This window comes from Sturnira hondurensis, unplaced genomic scaffold (genome assembly GCF_014824575.4).
Source record: "Sturnira hondurensis isolate 20B ecotype Veracruz unplaced genomic scaffold, ASM1482457v3 Scaffold0020601, whole genome shotgun sequence".
NCBI classification, from domain to species: domain Eukaryota; kingdom Metazoa; phylum Chordata; class Mammalia; order Chiroptera; family Phyllostomidae; genus Sturnira; species Sturnira hondurensis.
The window spans coordinates 2923449-2947660 of NW_028093232.1; the positions used below are offsets into that span (position 1 = coordinate 2923449).

General features: G+C 51.1%; 1 protein-coding gene across 1 annotated transcript; it reads left to right on the plus strand.

The window, feature by feature from the left end:
* MYO1A (myosin IA) lies at positions 1-23473 on the plus strand. The gene is made up of 28 exons (XM_037030264.1): positions 1-229; positions 2029-2162; positions 2265-2380; positions 2633-2727; positions 2930-3034; positions 3239-3285; positions 3419-3482; positions 3686-3784; positions 5704-5807; positions 5933-6080; positions 6556-6674; positions 6753-6839; positions 8603-8665; positions 8822-8926; positions 10460-10522; positions 10678-10878; positions 11045-11271; positions 11633-11833; positions 11999-12092; positions 12574-12723; positions 12833-12901; positions 13325-13399; positions 19489-19623; positions 21623-21729; positions 22117-22249; positions 22363-22515; positions 22693-22820; positions 23107-23473. Exons 2-28 carry the CDS (start codon positions 2049-2051, stop codon positions 23231-23233), a joined length of 3129 nt encoding a protein of 1042 aa, XP_036886159.1. The 5' UTR covers positions 1-229; positions 2029-2048; the 3' UTR covers positions 23234-23473.
* The last annotated feature ends 739 nt before the right edge of the window (positions 23474-24212 follow it).

Here is a 24212-nt window from a genome sequence, read left to right on the forward strand (position 1 = left end):
CGGAGCCCTTGCTGGAGGAGCCAGCACAGAGGAAGGTCAGAAGGAAGAGTGGACACTGGCAGAAGGAGGGCAGCCTCTTTCCTGGTCTCCCGACACCATGGACAGCTCCCGTTGACAGGCACCTCTCCATTCCTGGGGCTGGGCATCCTCTGCCCCCTTCCTGCCAGATTGGGATTTCATCCGCCATCCTCCAAGGGACAGTGAAGTTGCACCCTAGTTCCCGTGTTGGGTGAGTCTAGTCTGGACTTGTCACTGCTCTCTCTCATCTTGGGGCACCCAGCTAGGGGCTGCTTCCTTCACCCCTTCCTGCCCCCAACCACTCATATTTCCAGCACCCTCAAATCCAAATTCAGAGAAGATGCTTTCTCCCAGCCCTGTTTCAGCTTCTCACCCTTCCCTGCCAAGTTACTTAATGACTTAACTTTTTTTTGTTAATGTGGAAAATCTGAGACAAAAATAGTACTGAGTTCATGGGGAGGTTGTAAATGTCAAATGAATGAATGTATGTATAGTATTTACTTTTTATTTTTTTAATTATTTTATTTATTTATTTTTAGAGAGAGGGGAAGGGAAGGAGAAAGAGTGGGAGAGAAACATCAGTGTGTGGTTGCCTTTCCTGTGTCCCCTACTGGGGACCTGGTCTGCAACCCAGGCATGTGCCCTGACTGGGAATTGAACCGGCGACCCTTTGCTTCACAGGCCTGTGCTCAATCCACTGAGCTACACCAGCCAGGGCTAAGTATAGCATTTAGAACCCTACCGGGCCCATGGTGATCACTACGTGATTCCTAGCAACTGCTACTCCCAGTGTTTTTATCTCTCCCTTCACTGTGTCCTTCCAGGAAGTGACAAGCCCTCTTGTTTTCCTGGAGCTTGGGGAAAGCAGAGTGAAGGCAGAAGGCAGCCTGCGTCCCCTTGTTCCGTCTTCCATTCCTGCCTCCTTCCCCTCCCCCACACAGGTCAGCACTCAGGAGAGGAGGAGGATATCGCTCTTTAACTCCTGCAGGGAGTGGCGTTGACCATTGTACTAATAATGTACTAATAATTCTGTCCTGTACCAGGCCACCCCGCCTACTCAGTCCCACGGGAAAAGCTGAGGAGGGCTGGGCTTCCTCCTCGGGGTGCACCTGCCGGGTGCCCATGGTGTGGGCCCGGGAAGCAGGCTGAGGCTCCCTGTGTCTCCGACTCTGTCCCTCCACGCTTATTCCCATCAGCTGCAAAAAAGCTGGGTGTGCCCCTCTGAAGTCTAGGCCAGGTTATAGGAATTCATGTAAAAGCTGAAAATAGAAAAATAGGGACAGAAGTGTAGGGACAACAGGCACAGCCACCGGTCCTGACAGTTCCTTGCTTGTTGGGGAAACAAAGTGTACTGTATTTTCCTCAGGGTATTCCGGTCTTTCACAGTGGAACACCGGCCTCTGCCCTCAAACTCACTACCTTGTCTGGTCCCCATTTGAAAAATTACTCTCCCTGTAGCAAGGAGAGGTGGGGAGAGACCTTTGGAAGAACTTTTGAAATGGACATGGGTGGGTTGTGTCCCTGAACCAGGGACTGTGGGAGGTAAGGGGGTGAGGGGGAGAACTGGGGACAATGGTCAGAGAGTCTAGACTCCCGCCAGGGCATCAGTGCAGGAGGGAGAGAGCGTTTGGTGACCAGCTGTGGCACAAAGCTCTGCTTGTCCTGTCCTCTCCAACCCTCTCTCTTGCAGGTGCAACTGTGCTTCCCCAGTTGCCACCTACGGTGCCTCCCTTAGGCTGGTGGGCAGGGGCAGGTGGTCTCATCCCATTCCTTCCCTGTTCCCACCAACCCTGACCAGGGAGCAGAGGATTCCCCCACCTCCTGCCAAGTTTTCTGCAGCCTCCCACACTCTTCCTGGGCTAGTCCAGAGGCCTCTCCGGGCTGGGGTCTCTCTGGGGCTGGAGCTGGGGTGGGGAGGGGAGGAAGGCTCTCAGGCCCGTCTGCCTTCCCCCTCTCTTTACTTGTCTCTGAAGCTGAGAAGACATCAGCAAACTGCCCCCTTACTCCCAGGACCCATAGGCCCTCTGGACATGATTCTCCTGGAAGGGTCCATAGGGGTAGAGGACCTCGTGCTCCTGGATCCCCTGGAGCAAGAGTCTCTGCTCAGGAACCTCCAGCTGCGCTATGAAAACAAGGAGATCTACGTGAGTGCACGAGTTTGCCCGACTGTGGGTGTGTGGCTGAGGTCCTCGCGTGTTCCTGCTCCCCCGCCCCCTCACTTCCTTCACCTTCTTCCCTGGATCCAGACCTACATTGGGAGCGTGCTGGTTTCAGTGAATCCCTACCAACAGCTGCCCATCTATGGCCCAGAGTTCATTGACAAATACCGGGACTCGACCTTCTATGAGCTGAAGCCCCATATGTGAGTAGAGAGAGGGACCACAGGAAGCTGATGCATGTTCCTGGTGATGAGACATGCTCATTTCCTCTATCCTTTCTCCTGAAGGAGGTTCTCCAGCTGCCCCTTCTTCCCCTGGCCCTCTGGAGGCCCCTTCCTGGGCCTGTCACTTGCCTCAGAATTGGAGGGTAGATGACTTTGGAGGCTGGGGATCAAGACAAAAATAGTCTATTGGACTGGCCCCACATGAGTCCTTACCCACTTCTTCCCTGCAAGCTATGCGTTGGCGAATACGGCGTACCAGTCACTGCGGTCCCGGGACCAAGACCAGTGCATCCTCATCACGGGCGAGAGTGGGGCGGGGAAGACTGGTGAGGCGCCTGTCTGGGGGAATCACCACTGGAGCTGCCCCCGTCTCTTTCCAAGCCACGCCTAGTCCTGCCCGCGCCTAGTCCTGCCCTGGCCCTCTGAAATGCCCTCTTGGTTTTCCTTGACTGCGGGGTGTGAGGTGCTGGCATGAGGGTCGTTAAGGAGGGGAGCGAGGGGATCCACATAAGGGTTTCTCTTGCTCAGAGGCTAGTAAGCTGGTGATGTCTTACGTGGCCGCCGTCTGTGGGAAGGGGGAGCAGGTGAACTCTGTGAAGGAGCAACTGCTTCAGTCAAACCCAGTGCTGGAGGGTGAGAACTCCAGGCTCTGCCCTGTACCCCCACCCTGTCACCCCCAGAGTCACTCAGCCCCAGACCCTCGTCCCCGTTGTTCCAAAACTACTGTTCTCATTCAGCCTGAAAAATCGGAGGTGGCACGATGGCCATCCTCCTTTTCCTTCTCTAGAGTCCCTCTTCCCCTCAGCCACCTCACTGCCCCTCTCCTCGTCTCCGCAGCTTTCGGCAACGCCAAGACCATCCGCAACAACAACTCCTCTCGATTTGTGAGTGGCCTCTCCCTCCCCAGTCTGGGAGGAGGGGTGTGCAGGACTCAGGGGGAGGAGGGGTGTGCCACCGGCCCTCCCCGGACAGGGGCGTGACAGGAGGACATGAAGTCTCTCTCTCTGGTCTCTGAAGGGAAAATACATGGATATTGAGTTTGACTTCAAGGGATCTCCGCTTGGTGGCGTCATCACAAACTGTACGTATCTCCCCATTCTGCCTACCGCCTCCCACTTCCACCCGCCCCAGTGTCCCTTCCTGCCAATCTGCTGCTGTGGGTCGGCAGCAAATTAGCTTGCCAGGCTCCCCAACCACTGGGAACACCAGGGATGGGGGCAGAGTTAGAGGGAAGCTGAGGTGTCTCCCAGCCCCTCCGGACACTGTTTTCTAATCCTCTGCCAGATCTGCTTGAGAAATCCCGCGTGGTGAAGCAGCTCAAAGGGGAAAGGAACTTCCACGTCTTCTATCAGCTCCTGGCTGGGGCAGACGCACAGCTGCTGAGTACGCGCCCGCCCCAGACATCCCGGCCGCCACTCGGGCCCCTCCGGGCCCCGCAGCCTCTTTCCCCGAGCCCCTCAGATTTCTCCTTCCTGCGTTCCTCACCTGAATCTCATCCACCACTGCTGGGAGCAAATCCCAGGACCTCTGGGCTCTCTTCCTTAAGCTCTCTTGCCTCTTCATTTCTCATATTCCTCGGTCCTGCCTGGGTTCTTCTTTCTCCAAGCTGGCTTCAAAAAGATAGAACACTCATTCGCATCTACGATCCTTTTCTAGCTTCAATGAAAGGGATTGTATTGATAGTTCGACGGGAAATTAAGTGGGATGCTGCAAGTGTTCAAGATTTTGATGAGCTTTAGTTGCAGTGGTCCCGGGTCTGCATCCGCCTCACCCAGGACCCTGTCCTCGAGTTCCTCTTCTTACATCTACCCAGGTTCCGTTCATTCATTCATCAAACATCTCGTGAATATTTGGTGTGACTGAACACTAAGGGTGTAGAGTTGAGTAAGACGCGGATCCTGTCCCCTGAGGAACTTAGAGTCCCCTGGGGGTGGCGGACGTGTGAACAGACCCACTGCAACCAGTGCGATCCGTGCCTGCAGACCTGTGCCGACGGCTGTGGGAGCCCAGGGCGGGGGGCGTGCCGCCTTGTCCTGGAGAAGAGCCTGTCCCAGCCTGACAGCCGCGCTGGCCTGAGGTGGCTCTGGGCGGGCATCACTGCAGGTCTGGTGAGACCCAAGGCCCTGTCAGAGTTTGCCTCCCAGTGCCCCCTCTAGCTGTCAGCCCGGTGGGTGTCTGGCCCCTGAGGACCTGTCCCTTTGGTTTCTGGTTCTTCTGTGCTGGGTCTGTGCCTGTGTCACCTTTCCCTGGGGCAGATCTCTGTGGTTCAGGAGCCCCCACAGGTCTCACCCTCTCCTGGCTCAATGGCCTTGGCTGTGTTTGATGTGTCGGGATCACAGGCACCAGTGTCTTGTTCTGGTTGGTTCGGTGGCTCACTGCTTTAGGTCGGGTCCAGGCAGCGCCTCCCTAGTGCCACCACCCCAGGGCCTTTCTGACTCAGTCTCTGTTCAGACGTCCCCTTTGGCCGGCTTTGCTTTCAAAACTGTGCCTGGGTAGAAGTCGCCATTAAATTCTAGTTTGAGAGATACTCGCTGAATCTCCCATCATTTGAATAATGATCACTGATGTCCCTAAAAGCCTTGACTAACCTGCTCCTTGCCATCTCAGGTAAATAGTGATCATCCCTTTGGTTCACTTATTTAAAAGAAAGAAGTTCCCGTGTGTCAGCCAGGCGTACGGAATGTGGAGATGAAACACAGTCTCCACACGAAGGTTGTCCCTCTGTGGGGGAGAGGGGAAGCAAACCCCAGCGCCTGTGGTAGGGACTGGGACAGAGATTCGCGGCGGGGGAACACCAGAGAGCAACGCGGCGCAGCCTCCACGCCAGGGGAAACCTTCCAGAAGAGGGGTCAGGGCCAGAATGCAGAACCTGCCACTTAGTCGGTGTTTAGTGAAACAATAATGAAGGCGCCAACAGGGGCGAGAGGTTCGGCCTGCGGCGGTGCGGGATGGCACTCACCCATCTTTTCTTACCTTCGTCCTCCTGAGTCACTGGGACCAGAGCAGTGGGGGAGGGGCGGCCTGTTGGTTTTCATTGTTTAGAATGCTGAGGGTAGGAACAGGAATAAAATGAACCTTCTCTTTCATAAAAGGTGGGAGAAAACCCCAGTAATTACCAACACCTAAATCCTAAATACCACTTAAAATTTTAGTCTATTATAGGAGTTAATGATTCCAAAACAAAGAAAGCAAGAAAGAAACTAAAACAAAAATTCTTTGCATAAGTGAATGAGCCAACCTAGGACAAGGCTGGAGGGCCCTAGGCAGCCGCACCCTAACACCCTGCACTCTGGCCCTCCCAGACGCCCTGAAGCTTGAGCGGGACGTGAGTGCCTATGCCTATCTGAACGGGGAAGTGTCCAGAGTGGATGGCATGGACGATGCCTCCAACTTCAAGGCTATGCAGGTGGGTGTCCAGGGTGGGGTAGGCTTGGGCCTTTAGGCCACCCCCTGAGCCCAGGCTCTGGCTTCGAGAAGGGAGGCATTGGACCGGCACCCCAGTTCAGTTCCGATTTTCACTTTCTCCCTAAGAGTGCCATGACTGTGATTGGGTTCTCCGAGGAGGAGATGCGGTGGGTGCTAGAGGTGACGGCCCTGGTGCTGAAGCTGGGGAACGTGGAGCTGTCCAAGGAGTTCCAGGACAGTGGGATACCAGCAAGCGGCATCCTTGATGGGAGAGGTCTGCAGCCTCCTGCTGAAGTCCCCGCCCAGTTCCCTGAAACTCCTGCTGTCCTCCCGCCCTCTCGAGCATCATTGCCTTCACTCTGATTAGGTCCACTCAGCCTGCTCCTGAGTTCTACCCCAAACATACTCATCGAGGACTCCCAGTAAGGCATGTAGGAATGAGGTTTCAAAGTTTGATAGATGTAGGTTCTGAGACCTATCTGAGTCTCGGTTGATTTTCCCAGAATGGAGACAATTATACCTATTTCAGGAGCGTCTCAAAGGAGATAAGGAGAACAAAGTTCCCAGATCTCCCTTCCCTCCTCCCCCTCCCCAGACTTTCTTCAGGACCATGTTCTGAATTAGCTGCAGGGACTTCACCAGCAGGACTCGGGGACACCAATTTCCCAGCGATTTCACTTACCGACCCTTCCTCCCTCCCCGGGAGAAAGCCCTCTCTCAGGCCATGTCGTATTGCCCCATCACCCTAGGTGTTCGGGAGATAGAGGAGATTGCAGGTTTGAATTCAGAGGAACTAGAGAGAGCTTTGTGCTCCAGAACCGTGGAAACCACTAAAGAAAAGGTGGTCACTGCACTGAACGCCATCCAGGTAAGGGGCCCTATGGAAGGGACTGATTCTGAGGCTGCTCTGCGGCTGCCACACTAACGGCTTGGCCCTGCCCTATAGGCTCAGTATGCTCGGGATGCCCTGGCTAAGAACATCTATAGCCGCCTCTTCAACTGGATAGTGAACCGAATCAATGAAAGTATCAAGGTGAGAGACGCCCTCCTCCCTCAGCACTCCCCCGCCGGCCTCGCTGCTCCGGCCCCGTCTCCAGCCCCATGCCTTGGGTCTGAGATGAACAGAGGAAGGACAGGAAGTAGTGCACAGTTTTTTCTGGCGGCGAGTTGCGAGTTGGAGTCTGGCTTTGGAGTCTGACCACCTGGATAGGCTACTTACGAGCCGTGTGGCCTTTCAGTCTCACAAATTCTGAGCCTCAGTTTCCTGATTTGGAAAATGGGACGTTCATGCCCACCTGCTTCACAGGTTTAGCAAGGATCAGATAAGGCGACGTGCGTGGTGACCATGTAACCCAGTTCCACTCAGGTATCTATCTGAGCAGCCAGAAAACAGATATGCAGGGTCCAGCACAGATAATTCCCCTTTTTTATCACACAATCTTTTATTATAAAATCATAAGCATGTAGTTCTGTAACATAACAATATCACACTCAAGCACACCGTATGACATTTTAGGCGAAATGTTCAAATTAAAACTGTAAATCATTTCCCCCACATTATTACCCTACCAGACACACTCAGCAGGTGTTACTTCTGCCGGACCCTCTATATGAAGCTCACAGAGACATTACTCTTAATAGGCCAAACGTGAAAACAACCCCATTGTCCTTCGACTGATGAACGGATAAGTGAATGCGAGATATTCATATACAATGGGGTGTTACTTGGCCATAAAAGGAATAAAACACATATATACTCAACATGGATGAATCTTGAAAACATGTTGAGCACATGAAGCCAGATGCAAAGGCCATGTTTTGTATGGCTTTTTTTGTATGACATTTCCAGACTAGGCAAATCCATGGACATGGGAAGTAGGTCCATGGTTACAGGGGCTGGAGTGGGCAGGGAGAGGGGAACGGGGAGTGGCTGCTGGTGGGTGTGGGTGCCAGGTTTCCTTTGGGAGTCTGATGAAGTGCTCTGGAATTGGGTAGTGGCAGTGAATACACTTTAAAAGCCCACTGAATTGTACATGTTTAAAGGGTCAATTTTCTGGCCCTGGCTGGTGTGGCTCAGTGGATTGAGTGCTGGCCTACAAACTGAGATGTTGCTGGTTCGATTCCCAATTAGGGCACATGCCTGGGCTGCAGGCCAGGTTCCCTGTCAGGGACTTGTGAGAGGCAGCCGATGGATGTGTGTTGGGCACATCGGTATTTCTCTTCCTCTCTTCCCTTCTCTCTAAAAAATAAATAAATAAAATCTAAAAGAAAGATAAATTATCTGGTATGTGAATTAGATCAAAATAGAGCTTCATAAAAATTATCTACATGAAAATACCACCAATTAAGGAGCTATTACTTAATAGGGGGCAAAGGGGCAAAACGGGATTTGAGTCTAGGTTTTTGGTAAATATTTAGCCCTTTTGAAATTTGTTTTTTTTTACCTGTAAAGTGGGAATAATCACACCTTATAGGGTTATGATGTGATCAATGAAATAAGAACCTGAAACTTTTCGCAAAATGCTCAACAAATATAAGAGATGGTTGTTCTCCTGAGAGGACTTCAGTGTCTTTTTACCTCACACCATGGGAGCGCCATCCTGGAATCTGTCTGCGTCTCCTTCCTTCCTCCTTCTCCCCTCTTTGCTTGTCGTCCAGCACACAGAAGAGGAAGGAGGGTAAAATCACAACAGTCCCTTTACAGCTGGGTCAAGCTCACCCGAGTTCTGTTTGCCCCTTGCTCCCATCCCATCCACAGAGAACCTGTGCTCAGATTTACCTTTTCCTCCTCTCCAGGTGGGCACTGGGAAGAAGAAGGTAATGGGGGTCCTGGATATTTATGGCTTTGAAATATTAGAGGTAAGAGAACTTCGTCACCCCTCGGCACCCTGCTTCCCTAGGGTTAGGGGCAGATGGGCTCAGAGGGGCGTGTCAGAGTGGGGAGAGAGGGCTGAAAGGAGGGACGCATCTTGGGCTGAGCTGGTTTCTCCTTCTAACCTGTGTACCTTCCCTTAGGACAATAGCTTCGAGCAATTTGTGATCAACTACTGCAATGAGAAGCTGCAGCAGGTGTTCATTGAGATAACACTGAAAGAGGAGCAGGAGGAATATAAGAGAGAGGTAAACTAAGTCTCTTCCTCTCTTCTCTCTTCAATGACTCCAGACGCATGCCAGGTCTGTCTTCTCCTGGGTCACAGTTTCCTCTCAGTAGTTCCCAGGTGGGAGCACAAAGGACAGTACGTTTCCCCTGCGCAACTCAACATTCCAGCTTTACCAACAAGCCCTCGTTTTCTGCTCTCCACCCACCCAGTTCTCGATCCTCCCACTCCAGGCCAGGCAAGGAGGGGGGCAGACTGATAGACGTGGGGGTGGGGGTCATGACAAGAGCGAAGTGACAGCTGTGCTTGGCCTAGGGCATACTGTGAGCCAGATTCAGAAGCGACATTTCTCCTGGGCTTGGCACCCCACCATGTCCCTTTCTGTGCTCTTCTCTGACGCCTCCGCATCCTTGTCTCCTCCAGGCCCCGGCTGATGCCCCCTTCCCCTCTTGTAGTGCCCTCACCCAGACTTCCTCACCAGAAGGGCCCCGTGGCTCAGAATTTCCACACCCTTCCCCGTTCTTCCCGAAAAGCCCTGACTCTCCTCTTGGGCTGGATGCTGGAATAGCTCTCTGATGGAGCTAAACCACTCCGAAGTGTGAATGGCCGAGTCTCACACATCAGAGCCCTCCCAGAGATGCTCCCTGTGAGCTCTCAGGAGTCTGTTGTGCCAGGATTTCAGGCAATGTGGTAACAATGTATGAAAAAGATTTTTAAAGTATTTTGCATGTTTTTATTTTAAAAATTTAAATGGTCAAGTAGATAATACATTCCCATGCTTCAAAACTCAAAAAGCTTAAAAAGGTGTGTAAAGAAAGGCCTCACTCTCACCCCGTCCCTTCTCCTCCATCTCCTTCCCTATCTAGAGGCTCCTAAAGTGGGCTTCCTTCCAGGGGTCTTTGGTTTGTGATCAGATAAGTCTGTAAATGCATTTTCCCACAACATTCATTCAAGTACCAGTGACTACACTCTCTTCTATACCTTGCTTTCATACGTTCACAGGAGATCTTTCTATATCAGTATATAAAGATGCTCTTTTTACAGTTGCATAGAATTATAAGAACATCATACTTCCTCTAATTAGTCAGGGAAGGCATTTTTAGAATGAAATGGCCTTAACGCCACACTGCATTCCCTAAAGACCTGTTAGCGGGGAGGGAGAGAAAGGCTTGGGTTCCCCAGGCACACCTGGAAGTGGCCTGAACAGCAGGCCTGGCCCTTGGGTGGGTCAGGAGCTTTCCTGCCTGTAGGCCTGGTGCCCAGCAAATCCCTAAAGCAGAGGAAGATTGTCTTTGGGTTTTCTGCTTCTATACCATTCTATACCCTCACTGCTGCTCTGGGTCTGCCCGTGCGTCTCTCCACTGGCACCACAAACTCACCGTCAACCTTGGAGGAGTGGGGATGTCCATGGAAACCTCACCACAGGCCCCTCTGAACTGTGGGGCTTTTCAATGGCCCCTTGTGGCAGGGATGAAAAGGGGCCTGAACCTAATGAGGTCTTTGAAAACTTGTCTTGGACCTGCTCCCTGTAATTTTCCATGTCTCCCCTTGCCAGGGCATCGAGTGGGAAAAAGTGGACTACTTTGATAATGGCGCCATCTGTAACCTTATTGAGCATGTGAGTTCTCCTCCTCTTACTTTCGGGACCTCCCCTGAGCATCCTTCCCCTGCCCCTGCCACCCCCCGCCCCTCGGCCTACTTGGTGAGTGGGCAGGAGGTCCGGACATCCTGGAGGACCAGGCCTAAGTTGCACTGATCTTGTCCCCCGGCCAGAATCAGCGAGGCATCCTGGCCATGCTGGACGAGGAATGCCTGCGGCCTGGGGTGGTCAGCGACTCCACCTTCCTAGCGAAGCTGAACCAGCTCTATTCCAAGCATGATTACTATGAAAGCAAAGTCACCCAGAACGCCCAGCGCCAGTATGACCACAGCATGGGCCTCAGCTGCTTCCGCATCTGCCACTATGCGGGCAAGGTGATAAGGCAGGGCTGGAGGGTCAAGACTGGGGCACGGGCTGAAGGCAATGGGGGAGGAACTGGGAGGGGAGATGAGAACTAGGAATACTTCACAACGAGAATGGGAAGGCCAAATGCTGGGGCAAGGTCATGGGCTCTCCAGACCAATAGCTGTTCCTCTACAGGTGACATATAATGTGAACGGCTTCATTGACAAGAATAACGACCTACTCTTCCGGGATTTGTCCCAGGCCATGTGGAAGGCCCGGCACCCTCTCCTCCATTCCCTCTTCCCTGAGGGTGATCCTAAGCAGGCATCTCGCAAACGCCCCCCAACTGCTGGGGCCCAGTTTAAGAGCTCTGTGGCCATACTCATGAAGAACCTGCATTCCAAGAACCCCAACTACATCAGGTGACGTACTGGGAACATAGGGGAACATGCTACATGTGCGATAGCGTGTGCGTGGTCCATGTACCGTAGAACAGGTCCAGGGCTGGGGGGCGGGTCTCTGGATATATGGGTATCAGAGGTCAATTTCCTCATGAAAACAGCCACATGAGTCAGCCACTGAGGGTCCTGTAGCGGGGAGAGCATTAGATTTGGGTCGGGACCATACTATAGTGAGTGAAACAGGAGAGGCTAGTGTGCCCACTTCCTCTGAAACTTTTCCCCTCAGGGGAATGTGTATAGGGTTGGGATATAAAGACCAGCATGGGTTACACTGGCAAAGGTGAAGCTCCTGAAGCCTGCACCTCGCCCTGCCTCCCACCAGGTGTATAAAACCCAATGAGCATCAGCAGCGAGGTCAGTTCTCCCGGGAGCTGGTGGCAACCCAGGCCCGGTACCTGGGACTGCTGGAGAATGTGCGTGTGCGGCGGGCGGGTTATGCCTTCCGCCAGCTGTACAGGCCCTTCCTGGAGAGGTACCGATTGCTGAGCCGGAGCACTTGGCCTCGCTGGAATGGGGGAGACCGGTAAGACTCAGTGGGGAGCAGAGCAGGGCAGAAGGGCAGTGCAGGGAACATCTGCGGGGAAAGAGACTCTGATCTCTATTCCCAGGGCGAAAGGGATTAGGGGAAAGGTGGAGAGGACCCTCTCCTGGGTTGCCCCTGGGCAGCTTTCCCTGTTTGCTCTTATAGGGAGGGGGTTGAGAAGATGCTGGGGGAGCTGAGTATGTCCTCAAAGGAGGTGACCTTTGGGAAGACAAAGATCTTCATTAAAAGTCCCAAGACTGTGAGTTGCTGATTACACTTGTGTTTGGTAGGGGCGGCAGGCAGGAGAATCGGAGAGCTTATCTGAGGGAGAGGCTGGGTGGGGAAGGGAGCGTCTGTAACCTGGAGTGGGTAGTGGATGAGGAGGTGTCTCTGCAGGGACTGACTCCTCCGGTTCCCACCCTACCCAGTAAGCCCTAGGAGTCAGGGCTGCTCACCTATACAGACCACTCTGGAGAGTCTCCAGTTGGAAGTGGGACTCCTCAAGGGTCTGGGTGATGAGTCACTCAGGTCTGAGTATCCACATTCTAGTATAGTGCCTGCTACAGAGTGAGAGTTCATGTAGATGCTCATTAATTAATTAATGAATGACTCAACTGAGAAGACAAAGGAATGATGGAGTAAAACGCTGGCTGGGAAGTCTCTGCGGCTGTGGGGTACAGGAAGAGAGAGGGCGGTTCCCCAAGGCCAGCCTCTCTGTTCCCCCTTTCGCCTCTCCACAGCTTTTCTACCTGGAAGAGCAGAGGCGCCTTAGAGTCCAGCAGCTGGCCACACTCATACAGAAGATGTACCGAGGCTGGCGCTGCCGCACCCACTACCAGCAGATGCGCAAGAGTCAGATCCTCATTTCCTCCTGGTTTCGGGGCAACAGGGTACTAATCACCCCAAAAGTCCCATCCCCTCACTCTACTAGGAGAGTGGGAAGTGGGAAACATCTTTCAGGGGGTGGAGTTTTTCTAATGGTCCCATAATTTGCTGCAGCAAAAGAAACGCTATGGAAAGATAAAGGCGTCAGTATTACTGATCCAGGCTTTTGTGAGAGGTTGGAAGGTAATTAAAAGGGGGAGGGGTTCCCCCTCACACATGGGGTTCCTTCCCCCACACGGTTCCTTCTGCATTTTCCCAGCTGCAGGGGGGCGGGGAGGAGTATCGGGAAGCAAGCCCTGCCCAAACTCCCCGGACATCCCTCTGCTCAATGGCCTGTCTGTGTCTGGGTGTGTTTGAGTGCCTGTGTGAGTCAAGGAGTGTGAGTGCGTGCTGGGAAGATTTGCACGTGCTCATGGCTCTGCCTTCTGCTCTGAGTGTCCTCATTGCCGATTTGTCTGGCTTGACTCTGCAGCCACAGTCTCAGCTCTTTATCTTCCTTTGTTCTCCATGTGGCTGAAAAAGGGTAGAATCTCTTCAAGGTCTGTCTTCTGTCTTCTGTGTCTGACTATCTTGTACTTTCACTCCTTTCTTGTACGTCCTCGCCAGGCCCGCAAGGATTATCGAAAATACTTCCGGTCTGGGGCCATTCTCACCTTGGCAGATTTCATCTACAAAAGCATGGTAAGAGGGGGGTGTTGAGGGTGGAAGTGGGGGTGGGGGGTGGGGCGGGGGTTTGAAGAGGGAGGGACAGGTTTGATAGAGAAAGATGTGGCATTTGAGAAGAGGTGACTCAAAGCTTTCTCCCCAAGAGCTTCCGTGACCAGCATGCCTCAGGGCCCAGGGGCAAAATCAGGGTGCATTTGCGGTTGAGTGGACACTGTAGGCCACCTTGTGGTAGGAAGGGGTCCCAGCACACCCCAGAAGAGACTGGGGCTGGGTGGTTTGCAACAGTTGAGGAGCTGAGCCTCATTGCAAACCAGAGTGAGGACATCCGGGGTTAGCTGATGCAAACTTCCAAGGTCCATTTTACAGTTGGGGTCAAGGTGGAAGAAGTATGTTTTCCTTCTATGTCTCCTGAAACTATAGTGGGCAAGTCTGAAATTAAGCCTCAGGAAGGATCTTACCTCTGGAGGACTGAGGTCAGAGTGGGCAGGAAGAGGCCAGGACCAGGCCTGGGCTTTCAAACTGTGGGCAGTTTCCAGTGAGAGGAAAACAGGGCAGAGAAGGGTGATAGATAGAGGGGAACCAGACGGGAAGGGAGCAGCACTTCCAGTGAAACCTGGTGAAAGGCCAGAGAGGAGGAAGAACGGGGGGTCTTAGACGGAGGGCTGGGGTAAGTTGGAACTGCCCTCCACTGATTTGATTTTTGACGATTGTTAGGACTCTTACTAACTGTGCTCATTCAGACAAGAGACACATTCATTGGGACTCTTTGTTGTGGGAGAGGCTGGATCTCCGGGCCAAGTGGAGGAATGGGGGCTCTGGGCCTTCACTGTGTCCCCTCCCCGCTCCCCACGGAGGCACCTTTCCTGGCTTCCTCAGCCGCCTGGTCTCTGCTCACAGGCTCCAGGGTGTCTGCTTTCTCAGAGTTCCTACGCTCTGGCTGCATAACTGCATTCCTGAGACCTGTAATCTGGTTTTGCTCTTATCTCATGACTTGCCCTACTTCTGCCTTGTCTTTCTTTTTGTTCTTTTAATTTTTTAAAAAATTTATTTATTTATTTTTAGAGAAAGGAGAAGGGAGGGAGAAAGAGGGAGAGAAACATTGATTGGTTGCTTAGCGCCCCCATCTGGGGACCTGGCCCACAACCCAGGTATGTGCCCTGACTGGGATTCAAACCCCTGACCTTTCGGTTCACAGGCTGGTGTTCAATCCACTGAGCCACACCACCCAGGGCTGCTCTTTTATTTTTTATTTATTTCTTTTTTAAAATTCTCCCACCTCTATATTATCAGACATCTGCTGACACTACCTTAGGAGCTGTTTAGATCAGTATTTCACCAACTTGCACCCTGTACAGAAGAGTGCGTGCCGGGAACTGCTAGGCATCCGTGTTTCTGACTAGTCTGTATTTCGCAATTGCTTTGCCTGTAACTAATACTAATACTAATACTAATACCAATACTAAGACCTACTATGTCTTGAACACCTACCTGTGCACTAAGCCCTTTAGGGGCATTAACTCTAATGCTAGCAACAACCCTGAAAGGTAGGCCATTTTACAGGTAAAAAAACTAAGGCCCAGAGAGATTGAATAACTTGCTAGGAGCCCCTACAGTTGGTAAATGGCAGAGCTGGGATACAAACTATTTGACTCCAGAGTTTTAACCACTGTGTAAAGCTGCCTGCCCCCTCCCCCAATAGAGGCCTGGGCAACTGAGGCCTACACGGCCTTGGGTAGACCTGGGGATGGAGGGCTGTATAGGGAAAAGCAGAACTTTCTAGATCTATAAAAAAACAATAAAAAAAGAAAACCCGCAGAGACTCAACATGAATTGGAACATGGGGGATTATGGGAGATGCTTAGGAATGTTTATTGAGTTCAATCAAACCAGACCAAGCACTGAGATGAGACTCCAGGGTGATGAGACCAAACCCACTAGCTCTTTCTAGTAGAAGATACAAAGAGCTTGGACAGTTCCTGGAGCAATATACTGTGTGCTGTGCTTTTTCCTATTTTAATTTTTTAAACCTAATGTCTTAGTAAAAAGTTTTCATTAAAATTCCCTAAATTTGGAAGTGCTCAAGAGCAAGTCATTTTCTTTTTTCTTCTTTTTTAAAAAAATTTTATTGGTTTACTTTTAGAGAGAGAGGAAGGGAGGGAGAGAGAGAAGGAGGAAAATGTCATTATGTGAGAGATGTCAGTTGCCTCTCAGAAGGGCCCCAACCAGGTACCTGGCCTGCAGCCCAGGAACATGCTCTGACTGGAAAGTGACCTGGTGACCTTTCAGTTCACAGGCTGGCGCTTAATCCACTGAGCCACAGCAGCCAGGGTTCAAGTCATTTTCTTTTTTTTTTAAATATATTTTATTGATTATACCATTACAGTTGTTCTATTCCCCCCCCTTCATTCCCCTCCACCTGCACCCCCCTCCCCCACCATTCTCCCCCCTCAGTTTACAACCATGTGTCTCAAGTTCTTTAGATTCTAAATTTCCCCCACTATTCTTGCCCTCCCCCCTATCTATTTTCTACCTACCCTCTATGCTATTTTCTGTGCCTTCTCCCCCCTTCTCCTCTTCCCACTCCCCTGTTGCTAACCCTCCATGTGTTCTTCATTTCTATGGTTCCACTCCTGATCTAGCTGTCCTCTTGGTTTGCTTTTGTTTTAGGTGTGGTTGTTAATAACTGTGAGTTTACTGTCCTTTCACTGTTAACATTTTTCATCTTCTTTTTCTTATATAAGTCCCTTTAACATTTCATATAATAAGGGCTTGGTGATGATGAACTCCTTGAACTTGATCTTATCTGAGAAGCACTTTATCTGTCCTTCCATTCTAAATGAAAGTTTTGCTGGATAAAGCAATCTTGGCTGTAGGTCTTTGGATTTCATGACTTGGAATACTTCTTTCCAGCCCCTTCTTGCCTGTAAGGTCTCTTTTGAGAAATCCGCTGACAGTCTGATGGGTACTCCTTTGTAGGTGACTGTCCCCTTATCCCTTGATGCTTCTAGGATTCTCTCCTTCATTTTAGTCTTGGCTAATGTAATTATGATGTGCCTTGGTGTGTTCCTTCTTGGGTCCAACTTCTTTGGCACTCTCTGAGCTTCCTGGATTTCCTGGAAGTCTATTTCCTTTGCCAGACTGGGGAAGTTCTCCTTTATTATTTGTTCAAATAAGTTTTCCACTCGTGGCTGTTTCTTTCCCCCTTCTGGTACCCCTATAATCCGGATGTTGGAACGTTTAAAGATGTCCTGGAGGTTCCTAAGCCTCTCCTCATTTTTTTGAATTCTCATTTCTTCATTCCTTTCTGGTGGGATGTTTTGTTCTTCCTTCTGGTCCATTCCATTGATTTGAGTCCCAGTTTTCTTTCCATCGCTATTGGTTTCCTGGACATCTCCTTTCATTTCAATTAGTTTAGCCTTCATATGTTCCTCTAATTTGTGACTATAATCAACCAGTTCTGTGAGCATCCTGAGAAACAGTGTTTTGAATTGTGCTTCTGAGAGGCTGGCAATTTCTTGGTCGCTGAGAGTTATCAGCTCTGGGACTTTGAGTTCTTCTTGCACCATCTTTCGGGCTGTTCGTGCCTGTTGCACAGCAGTATCGGAGCCCTAGGTGTTCACCAGAGCAGGGCAACTAAGTTGCTGGGTTGTGACGTTGTATGTGGGGGTGGGGTCAAAGGGGTACTATGGCGTCCTGTCTGCCGCCTCCCGAAGCGGCCCCCACAGGTGCTGCAGCTGCCACTGTCACTGGGCCCACGCGTTTTGTCCCACTGCACACGAGTGTGCCACCGCCATCAGCCCTCACCCCCTGGGGCCTGCGTGGTCCGTCTCACTGTGCGCAAATGTGCAACCGCGGTTGGTCTGCCCCACACCCTGACTGTGTCCGGGCTGCCTGTGTGCCCAGGTCTGGGGATCTTTCCTGCCCAACCCTGCTCTGCTGCTGGCTCCGCTCCTCTTACCATCCCCGTTGAACTGTTAGTGGTTGTCGGACCTCCGTATAATTCAATTTTCTGTTCTTTGGCTGTGTCTTTGTTCTCCAAACCTTTGTTGTATTCAAACTTGGTTGTGGGAGAAGGCACAGTGTTTCCACCTATGCCTCCATCTTGGCGGAATCAAGTCATTTTCTACACCTTCAATAACTCTATCCCATAAACAAAATGGGTGCTGGTTACTCCCCAAAATACAGAGACTTATGAGCACTGGTTCTAGATAGGGGGGAACTGAATGGTTAGATGCCACATGTGAAACTTGATTGGATCCTGGAACAGGAAAGAATAAAAACAGAGCTAAAAAGGACATTTTTATTTATTTTATTTTTTTGAATTTGTGTATCAATCCCTTTAATTTTTTAAATTTAATTATTATTCAAGAACAGTTTTCTGTCTTTTACTCCCATCCCAGCCCACCCCCCCGTGCTCCCCACCACCCTCCTATTTCCACCCTCCTTAGTTGTTGTCCATGTGTCCTTTATACTTGTTCCTGTATAAAAAGGACATTTTTAGAAGTTTATAAAGGACATTAGAAGAAATCTGAGTATATACTCCTGTTAGATGAGTAAATCTAATTAATCTTAATTTTCTTAGGTGTAGTGATGGAATTACGATTATGCAAGTGAATGTCTCAGTTCTTGGGAGATGTGTGCTTAAGTTTTAGGGGGAGATGCTGTGCTCCCTGCCACCTGCTGCAGGATGATGGAGGTGTGTGTGTGTGCACCCTCTGCATTTGCGTGTGTGCGTATGTTAGAGAGCACCAACAGGGCCAGGTGCTAGCGTTAGCAGTTGGTGAATTTAGATGCGGGGGTATGGTATACAGATGTTCATTGCAATGTTTTCTTCAACTTTTAAGCAAGTTTAAAAACTTTCGAAATAAGAAAATAGATCGTATTAAATTTTTATAAGCCTTAAGTCAAAGTATGTCAGGCCTCCCCTTAAAGCCTTCTAGTGGCGTTCTGTTTCACTCCTAGTAAAAGCCTGTGTCCTTACCACAGCCCACAAGGCCCTTCGTGACCTGTCCTTGCCCAGCCATCCCTCTGGCCTGCTCTCCTCTTACTCAATTCAGTTCACTCACACTCGTTTTCTTTCTGTTTCTGGAATACGCCACCACTCATTTCTGTCTCGGGGCCTGCTTTTTTGCATCACAGCATATATAATTAACTGGCATCACATTATATGTATTTATTTGCTGTGGGCAGTCTCCTTCCCCAGCCCCAGTAGAATGTAACCTCGATGAGAATAAAGAGCTTTGTTTGTTCTGCTGGTTGCTGTGTCTCCTTGCCTGGGCATAGAGCAGACACTCAGTAAATGCTGAATGGTAAAAAAAAAAACCAAAAAAAACCCCAGAAACTCAAGACCTGGGAGACTAACTCCCAAGGACTCACGGTCTAGAGGGGGAGATTTCCACACAAATAACAGCACAGAAACAGAAGTATAGACAAAGTGCTAGGGGGCTCCAAAGAAAGGAGAGGCCCCCTTGGACTGCCTCTGAAAGGAGGGGTAGAGTGTGGGCTGGCGATGTGAAGCTGAGAGCAGCATGAGCTACAAGGGCTCAGAGCCACGATGCTGGGGCTGGGCGGAGGGCAAGGCAAGGAGCGCCGGGTTGGTGTGCCAGGCTAATGCAGGGGATCCTGTGATGGGCTAGGGCTCTAAGGAAAAGACTTAGGTGAGGTGAAGAAAAGAAAAGAAAAGAACATCAGGTGAGGTGTTGGGCTTGACTGATCAGAAAGGAGGGAGGACTTGGTAGCGCAGACAGTAGCAGCCAGCTGGAGGCCACAGTCAGCTGAGAGAACAGGAAGCTACAGGAGCAACATATGAAGGCCAGTTTTCACGTTGGTTCCTCCCACCTCACTTCCCTGGGTAGCGGGTCTCAGCTTGAAACTCATCCTCTCTTCCTCCAAACTCCCATTCGTGCTCTTCCTGCCTACGCTGCACCCAGAGATCTGGGGGATGACGCCTTCCATCTCCTCAGCTCCAGTCTCCTCAGCTCCATTCGCTGACTCTCACTCTGGGTGGGCTTCCTCCGTTTAAGTGGCAGGATCTGGGTGTGAGTGGGCCTGTTGGGGTCTGCCTTCTCATCATTGCACTGTCAATCCTACCGCTTCTAACCCAGGTGCAGAAATTCCTACTGAGGCTGAGGAACAATTTGCCGTCTACCAATGTCTTGGACAAAAAGTGGCCAGCTGCCCCCTACCAGTGCTTCAACACAGCTAATCGGGAGCTGCAGCAGCTCTTCCACCAGTGGAAGGTGAGTGGGGCCTGTGCACCTCTCCCTCATTTGCCTTTTCTTCCTCTTGCCTCTGGTTTTTCTCTTCATCTTTCTTCAACTCTCTTTCTTTCTTTTAAGATTTTATTTATTTACTTTTAGAGAGAGGGGAAGGGAGGGAGAAAGAGCAGTAGAGAAACATCAATGTGCGATTGCCTCTCGTGTGCCCCCTACTGGGGAACTGGCCCACAGCCCAGGCATGTGCCCTGACTGGGAATTGAACCGTCAACCCTTCGGTTTGCAGGCCGGCACTCAGTCCACTCACTGAGCCACACCAGCCAGAGCTCAACTCTTTTTCTTTCTTTAAAAAAAAACAAACTGTGGTGAAATATCTTTAACAAAATTTACCATTTTGAAGTATACAGTTTGGTGGCATTGAGCACATTTACATTGCTGTGCAATCATCACCGCCATCCATCTCCATAATTTTTTTAATCCTCATTCAAGGGTATGTTTAGACAGGAAGAGGTGAGAGGAGAGGAGAGAGATGGATATGAGAGAGAGACATCGATTGGTTGCCTTCTCTATGCACACCAACTAGGGATGGAACCGGAAACCTTTTGGTGTATGGGATGGCACTGCAACCAACTGAGCAGCTTGGCCAGGGTCATCTCCATACTTCCATTCCTACATCATCCCAAACTGAAACTCTGTACCCTACGAAGCAGTAACTCCCTGTTCTCCCCTCCTCCAGCCTACTTTCTGTCTCTAGGAATTTGACCAGAGTCATATGCTGCTTAACGATGGGGATACATTATGAGGAATGCGTCACTAGGTGAACTGCGTTGTGCAAACATCATACTGTACACTCACACAAACCTAGATGGCATATCCTACTACCCACCTGGTCACATGGTGCAGCCTGTTGCTCATAGGCTACAAGCCTGTACAGTATGTTACTGTACAAAACAACATGAGATTAAATCAAGCACAATAGAAAATAATGCAATCAAGAGACTCAGTGACCTTGCCAGGTGGCTCAGTTGGTTGAGCATCATCCCATGCGACAAAAGACTGTGAGTTCAATTCCCTGTCAGGGCACATACCTGGGTTGTGGGTTTGATCCCCTGCCAGGGCACAAAACAGAAGGCAACCGATTGATGTGTCTCTCTCATGCTGATGTCTCTCTCTCTCTCTCCCCCTCCCTTCCCTTCTCTATAAAATCAGTAATAATATCCTCGGGTGAGGATTAAAAACAGAGAGATGTGATAAACAAACACAAGATGTATGAGGCTGCTGTTGGCATAGTGTGGCATACTGTTTATGACAAACTATTTTAAATATGGGAGTAGCGTGCACTCTAAAACAGTGATAAAAAGTATAGTGTAGTAAAAACATAAACCAGTAACAGTCATTATCATTATCAACATTATGTGCGTGATTGTATGTGCTGTAGTCTATGTGACTGTCAGTGCAGTGCATTTGTGCACACCAGCACCACCACAACACCTGAGTAATGCGTGCGCTACGGCGTTACTGCGGCTGCAATGTCATTAGCTGACGGGAGTTTTTTAGTTGTTATGATCCTATGGGACCACCATGGTGCATGCAGTTTTTGTGGACTGGAATGTCATTATGTGGTGCATGCCTGTATTCTAGGCACCTCATATAAGTGGAATTGTACAATATTTGTCCTTTCCTGTCTGACTTGTTTCACTTAGCACGGTGCTCTTCTATTCAGGAGGTACTATGGAGCGCCTGTCTGGGACTGGGCCTTGGGCTGTTTTCTGGGCACACAGCCCCCATGGGGCTTGTATGTTATTGCTTCTCACCCCCACCCCAGCATCCCTCAGTCGCCATCCCCTCCCCGATGCTTCTCCAACCTCTTTCCTCTCTGAAGTGTCTAGTGCCTGTCCTTTCCCCTCTGTCTTTATTCTGTAGTCCTGTCCCTCTCCTTCCATGTCTTCATGTTCTCCCCACCCCGTTCTCAGCCCTGCCCTCTTCCCCCATGATCATAGCTTCTGCCCCAACCCACCCACAGTGCAAGAAATTCCGGGATCAGCTGTCCCCAAAGCAGGTAGAGATCCTGAAGGAGAAGCTCTGTGCCAGCGAACTGTTTAAGGGCAAGAAGGCCACATACCCACAGAGGTGAGGACCTCCCAGACCCTGCCCGTCAGTTTCAGCACAAGGAGGGAGGACATTCCCCGGGGGGGACGGAGCAGTGGGTCTACACTCAGTGCATTGGAGTCACTAGCAAGCTCGTTGACGCCCAGACGTTGCACCACGCCTCTCAGAGTTTCTGATTTAGCAGGTCTGGGGTGGGGCCCAAGAATCTGCCTTTCTGACAGGTTCCCAGACCTGGAACCAATGATGTTGGCCCCAGACCACACTGGGAGAACCACTGAGAGAGAGAATGCAGTGGGGATGTGGGAAGGGGCACCACGGGGCGAAGATGGGAACTTAAGGGGAGGCGCAGGGCCTGGGGGTCGGTGGTAAGGACTTTGTCTCCACTGCGTATTTCTTATGTGTCCTCAGTGTTCCCATTCAGTTCTGTGGTGACTACATTGGGCTGCAAGGGAACCCCAAGCTGCAGAAGCTGAAGAGCAGGCAGGAGGGGTCTGTTCTGGTGGCAGAGACCGTGAAGAAGGTCAATCGTAGCAATGGCAAGGTGAAGGCCAGCATCCCAACTCCTCCCCACAGCCTGTTCCAGGGCCCAGGCTGGTAGCTGGGAGGGTGAGGATCTATCCCACCATTCCTTAACCTTTCCTATTCCATCCCTAGACTTCCTCTAGAATTCTACTCCTGACCAAGGGGCATGTGATTCTCGCAGACACCAAGAAGTTCCAAGCCCAAGCTGTCATTGGGCTGGAAAGTGTGACTGGGGTGTCAGTCTCCCCCTTCAAGGATGGGCTTTTTGGTTTGCATCTGAGTGAGGTATCAGACTGGTTGGGGGCAGGGCCTCAGGCCAGAGAAGGTAGGGGGCATCGCAGGGCTGGGGACGGCTAGCGGTGATGGGGACCGAACCTCCTCCTCTGGGCCTTGGATGTCTCTCAGGCTGCTCCTGAGAAGAAAAAAATGAATCCTTTCTCTGCTATTTTTTTCCCTCCTAAGATATCATCAGTGGGTTCCAAGGGGGACTTCCTGTTGGTCAGTGAGCATGTGGTTGAACTGCTGACCAGAATGTACCGAGCCGTGCTGGACACCACACAGAGGCAGCTCCCAGTCACCATAACTGAGCAGTAAGGCCGTGAGCTGGGCTGAGGGATGGATTGGGGCAGACAACAAAGTTGTTGGTCATTGTGACTGGGAAAATTCGTGCAGTAAGAAAGCGAAGCGTATTATGTCAGAGTAGGGCTCAGAGGAGCTTCCTGGTCTCCCCACTCAAGTTCTCTGGAGTCTTGACTCCTCTGGTGGCCGGAGGGGTGGAGTGCATTTGCCTCAAAAAAAGGAGGGGAACCCATCATGAAAGTATGGGCATAGGCGATGAGGGCACTAGCTTTGCCTTTCTGTCTATTGCCCCTCCAGGTTCTCTGTGAGGTTCAAGCAGAGTGATGTGACTGTCACAGTCATCCAGGGGCCTCAGAGTGGTGAGAACGGCAAGCTAAGCTGCAAGAAGAAGGGGAGTCATAGGCTGGAAGTCACCGTGTCGTGAGGCTATGGGAGCCTAATGCAGAGATGGCGGTTCCTTCTTCCTGGTCCCGCACCCACCCCACCCCGCAGCTTTGTGGGAGGGTCTCACGTCTCAGGCCCCAGATTGTCGGCTGGTGCTCGGAGACTTATGAACCCTTGAGGAGGACCATTCTTCCCTCAAACCATCCCAGTCTTTTCTCCAAACTTAGCTTCCTTCTGTCCTCAGCCTCTTTGCCCGCTAATAAAACAAATGACTTCCCGATTTGGTCAGTGGGTGAGTCGCGCTCGCAGTTCCCCATCTTCTCACTGACTTATACTCAGACCCCTTCTCCTCCCCTCCCTCTCCCCCACCCCCCCCCCCCCCCCCCCCCCCCCCCCCCGCCTCCCTCGGGCTCCTCGGAGCCACAGCTAATGCAGATAATAAGAATGGAAAAGAAGGGAAATTGTCTCCAGGTCCTTGACCGGCTGAGCTCTGGGGGGAGGGTTGGAGAACCTGGGGTGGGGGCAGGGCGGTTGGGGATGGGACTGAGGTCGCAGGTGGCCAATGGGCTGATTCATTAAGTATGTCCCTGGAGGGAAGTGAGGGTCCCTGTCTTGACGAAAACTGGGATCCTTTGGAGATTCAGCCTCTTTTCACACTGGGCTTCGTCACCCCTGCCCCACCCCAGCACCCCCTTCCTTTCCCTACACCAGAAATGCCAGGCTGCTGCCAACAGTTGTCTTGCTAATCACTGTCTGCAGCTGAGGTCCGCAGCTGGTGGCATTTGACGGGGAGGCCCCCCCAGCCCAGACTCTCCCATCCTGAGCACTGGCCCCTTCCCTCTTGGCTTCATGATTTCCCCTGTGCTATCGTCATTTTTTTTCTCGGTTTCCAGCTGTCTCATACCGTCTCGTCTCGTTGTCCTCATTTCTGTGGGCTCTGACTAATACTAATACATAATATTCTCTATAATGCCTTTTTTTAAAAGAACTCACTCGGTTTTTTAAAATTTATTTTTAGA

What these genes read in the sequence shown, in the direction of transcription:
- MYO1A (XM_037030264.1), top strand. Translation starts at nt 2,049, where the DNA reads ATGATTCTCCTGGAAGGGTCCATAGGGGTAGAGGACCTCGTGCTCCTG. An exon ending in GAGTGGGGCGGGGAAGACTG is followed by an intron (nt 2,728 to 2,929) that starts GTGAGGCGCCTG and finishes TCTCTTGCTCAG; the next exon opens with AGGCTAGTAAGCTGGTGATG. An exon ending in AAGGCCACATACCCACAGAG is followed by an intron (nt 21,730 to 22,116) that starts GTGAGGACCTCC and finishes ATGTGTCCTCAG; the next exon opens with TGTTCCCATTCAGTTCTGTG.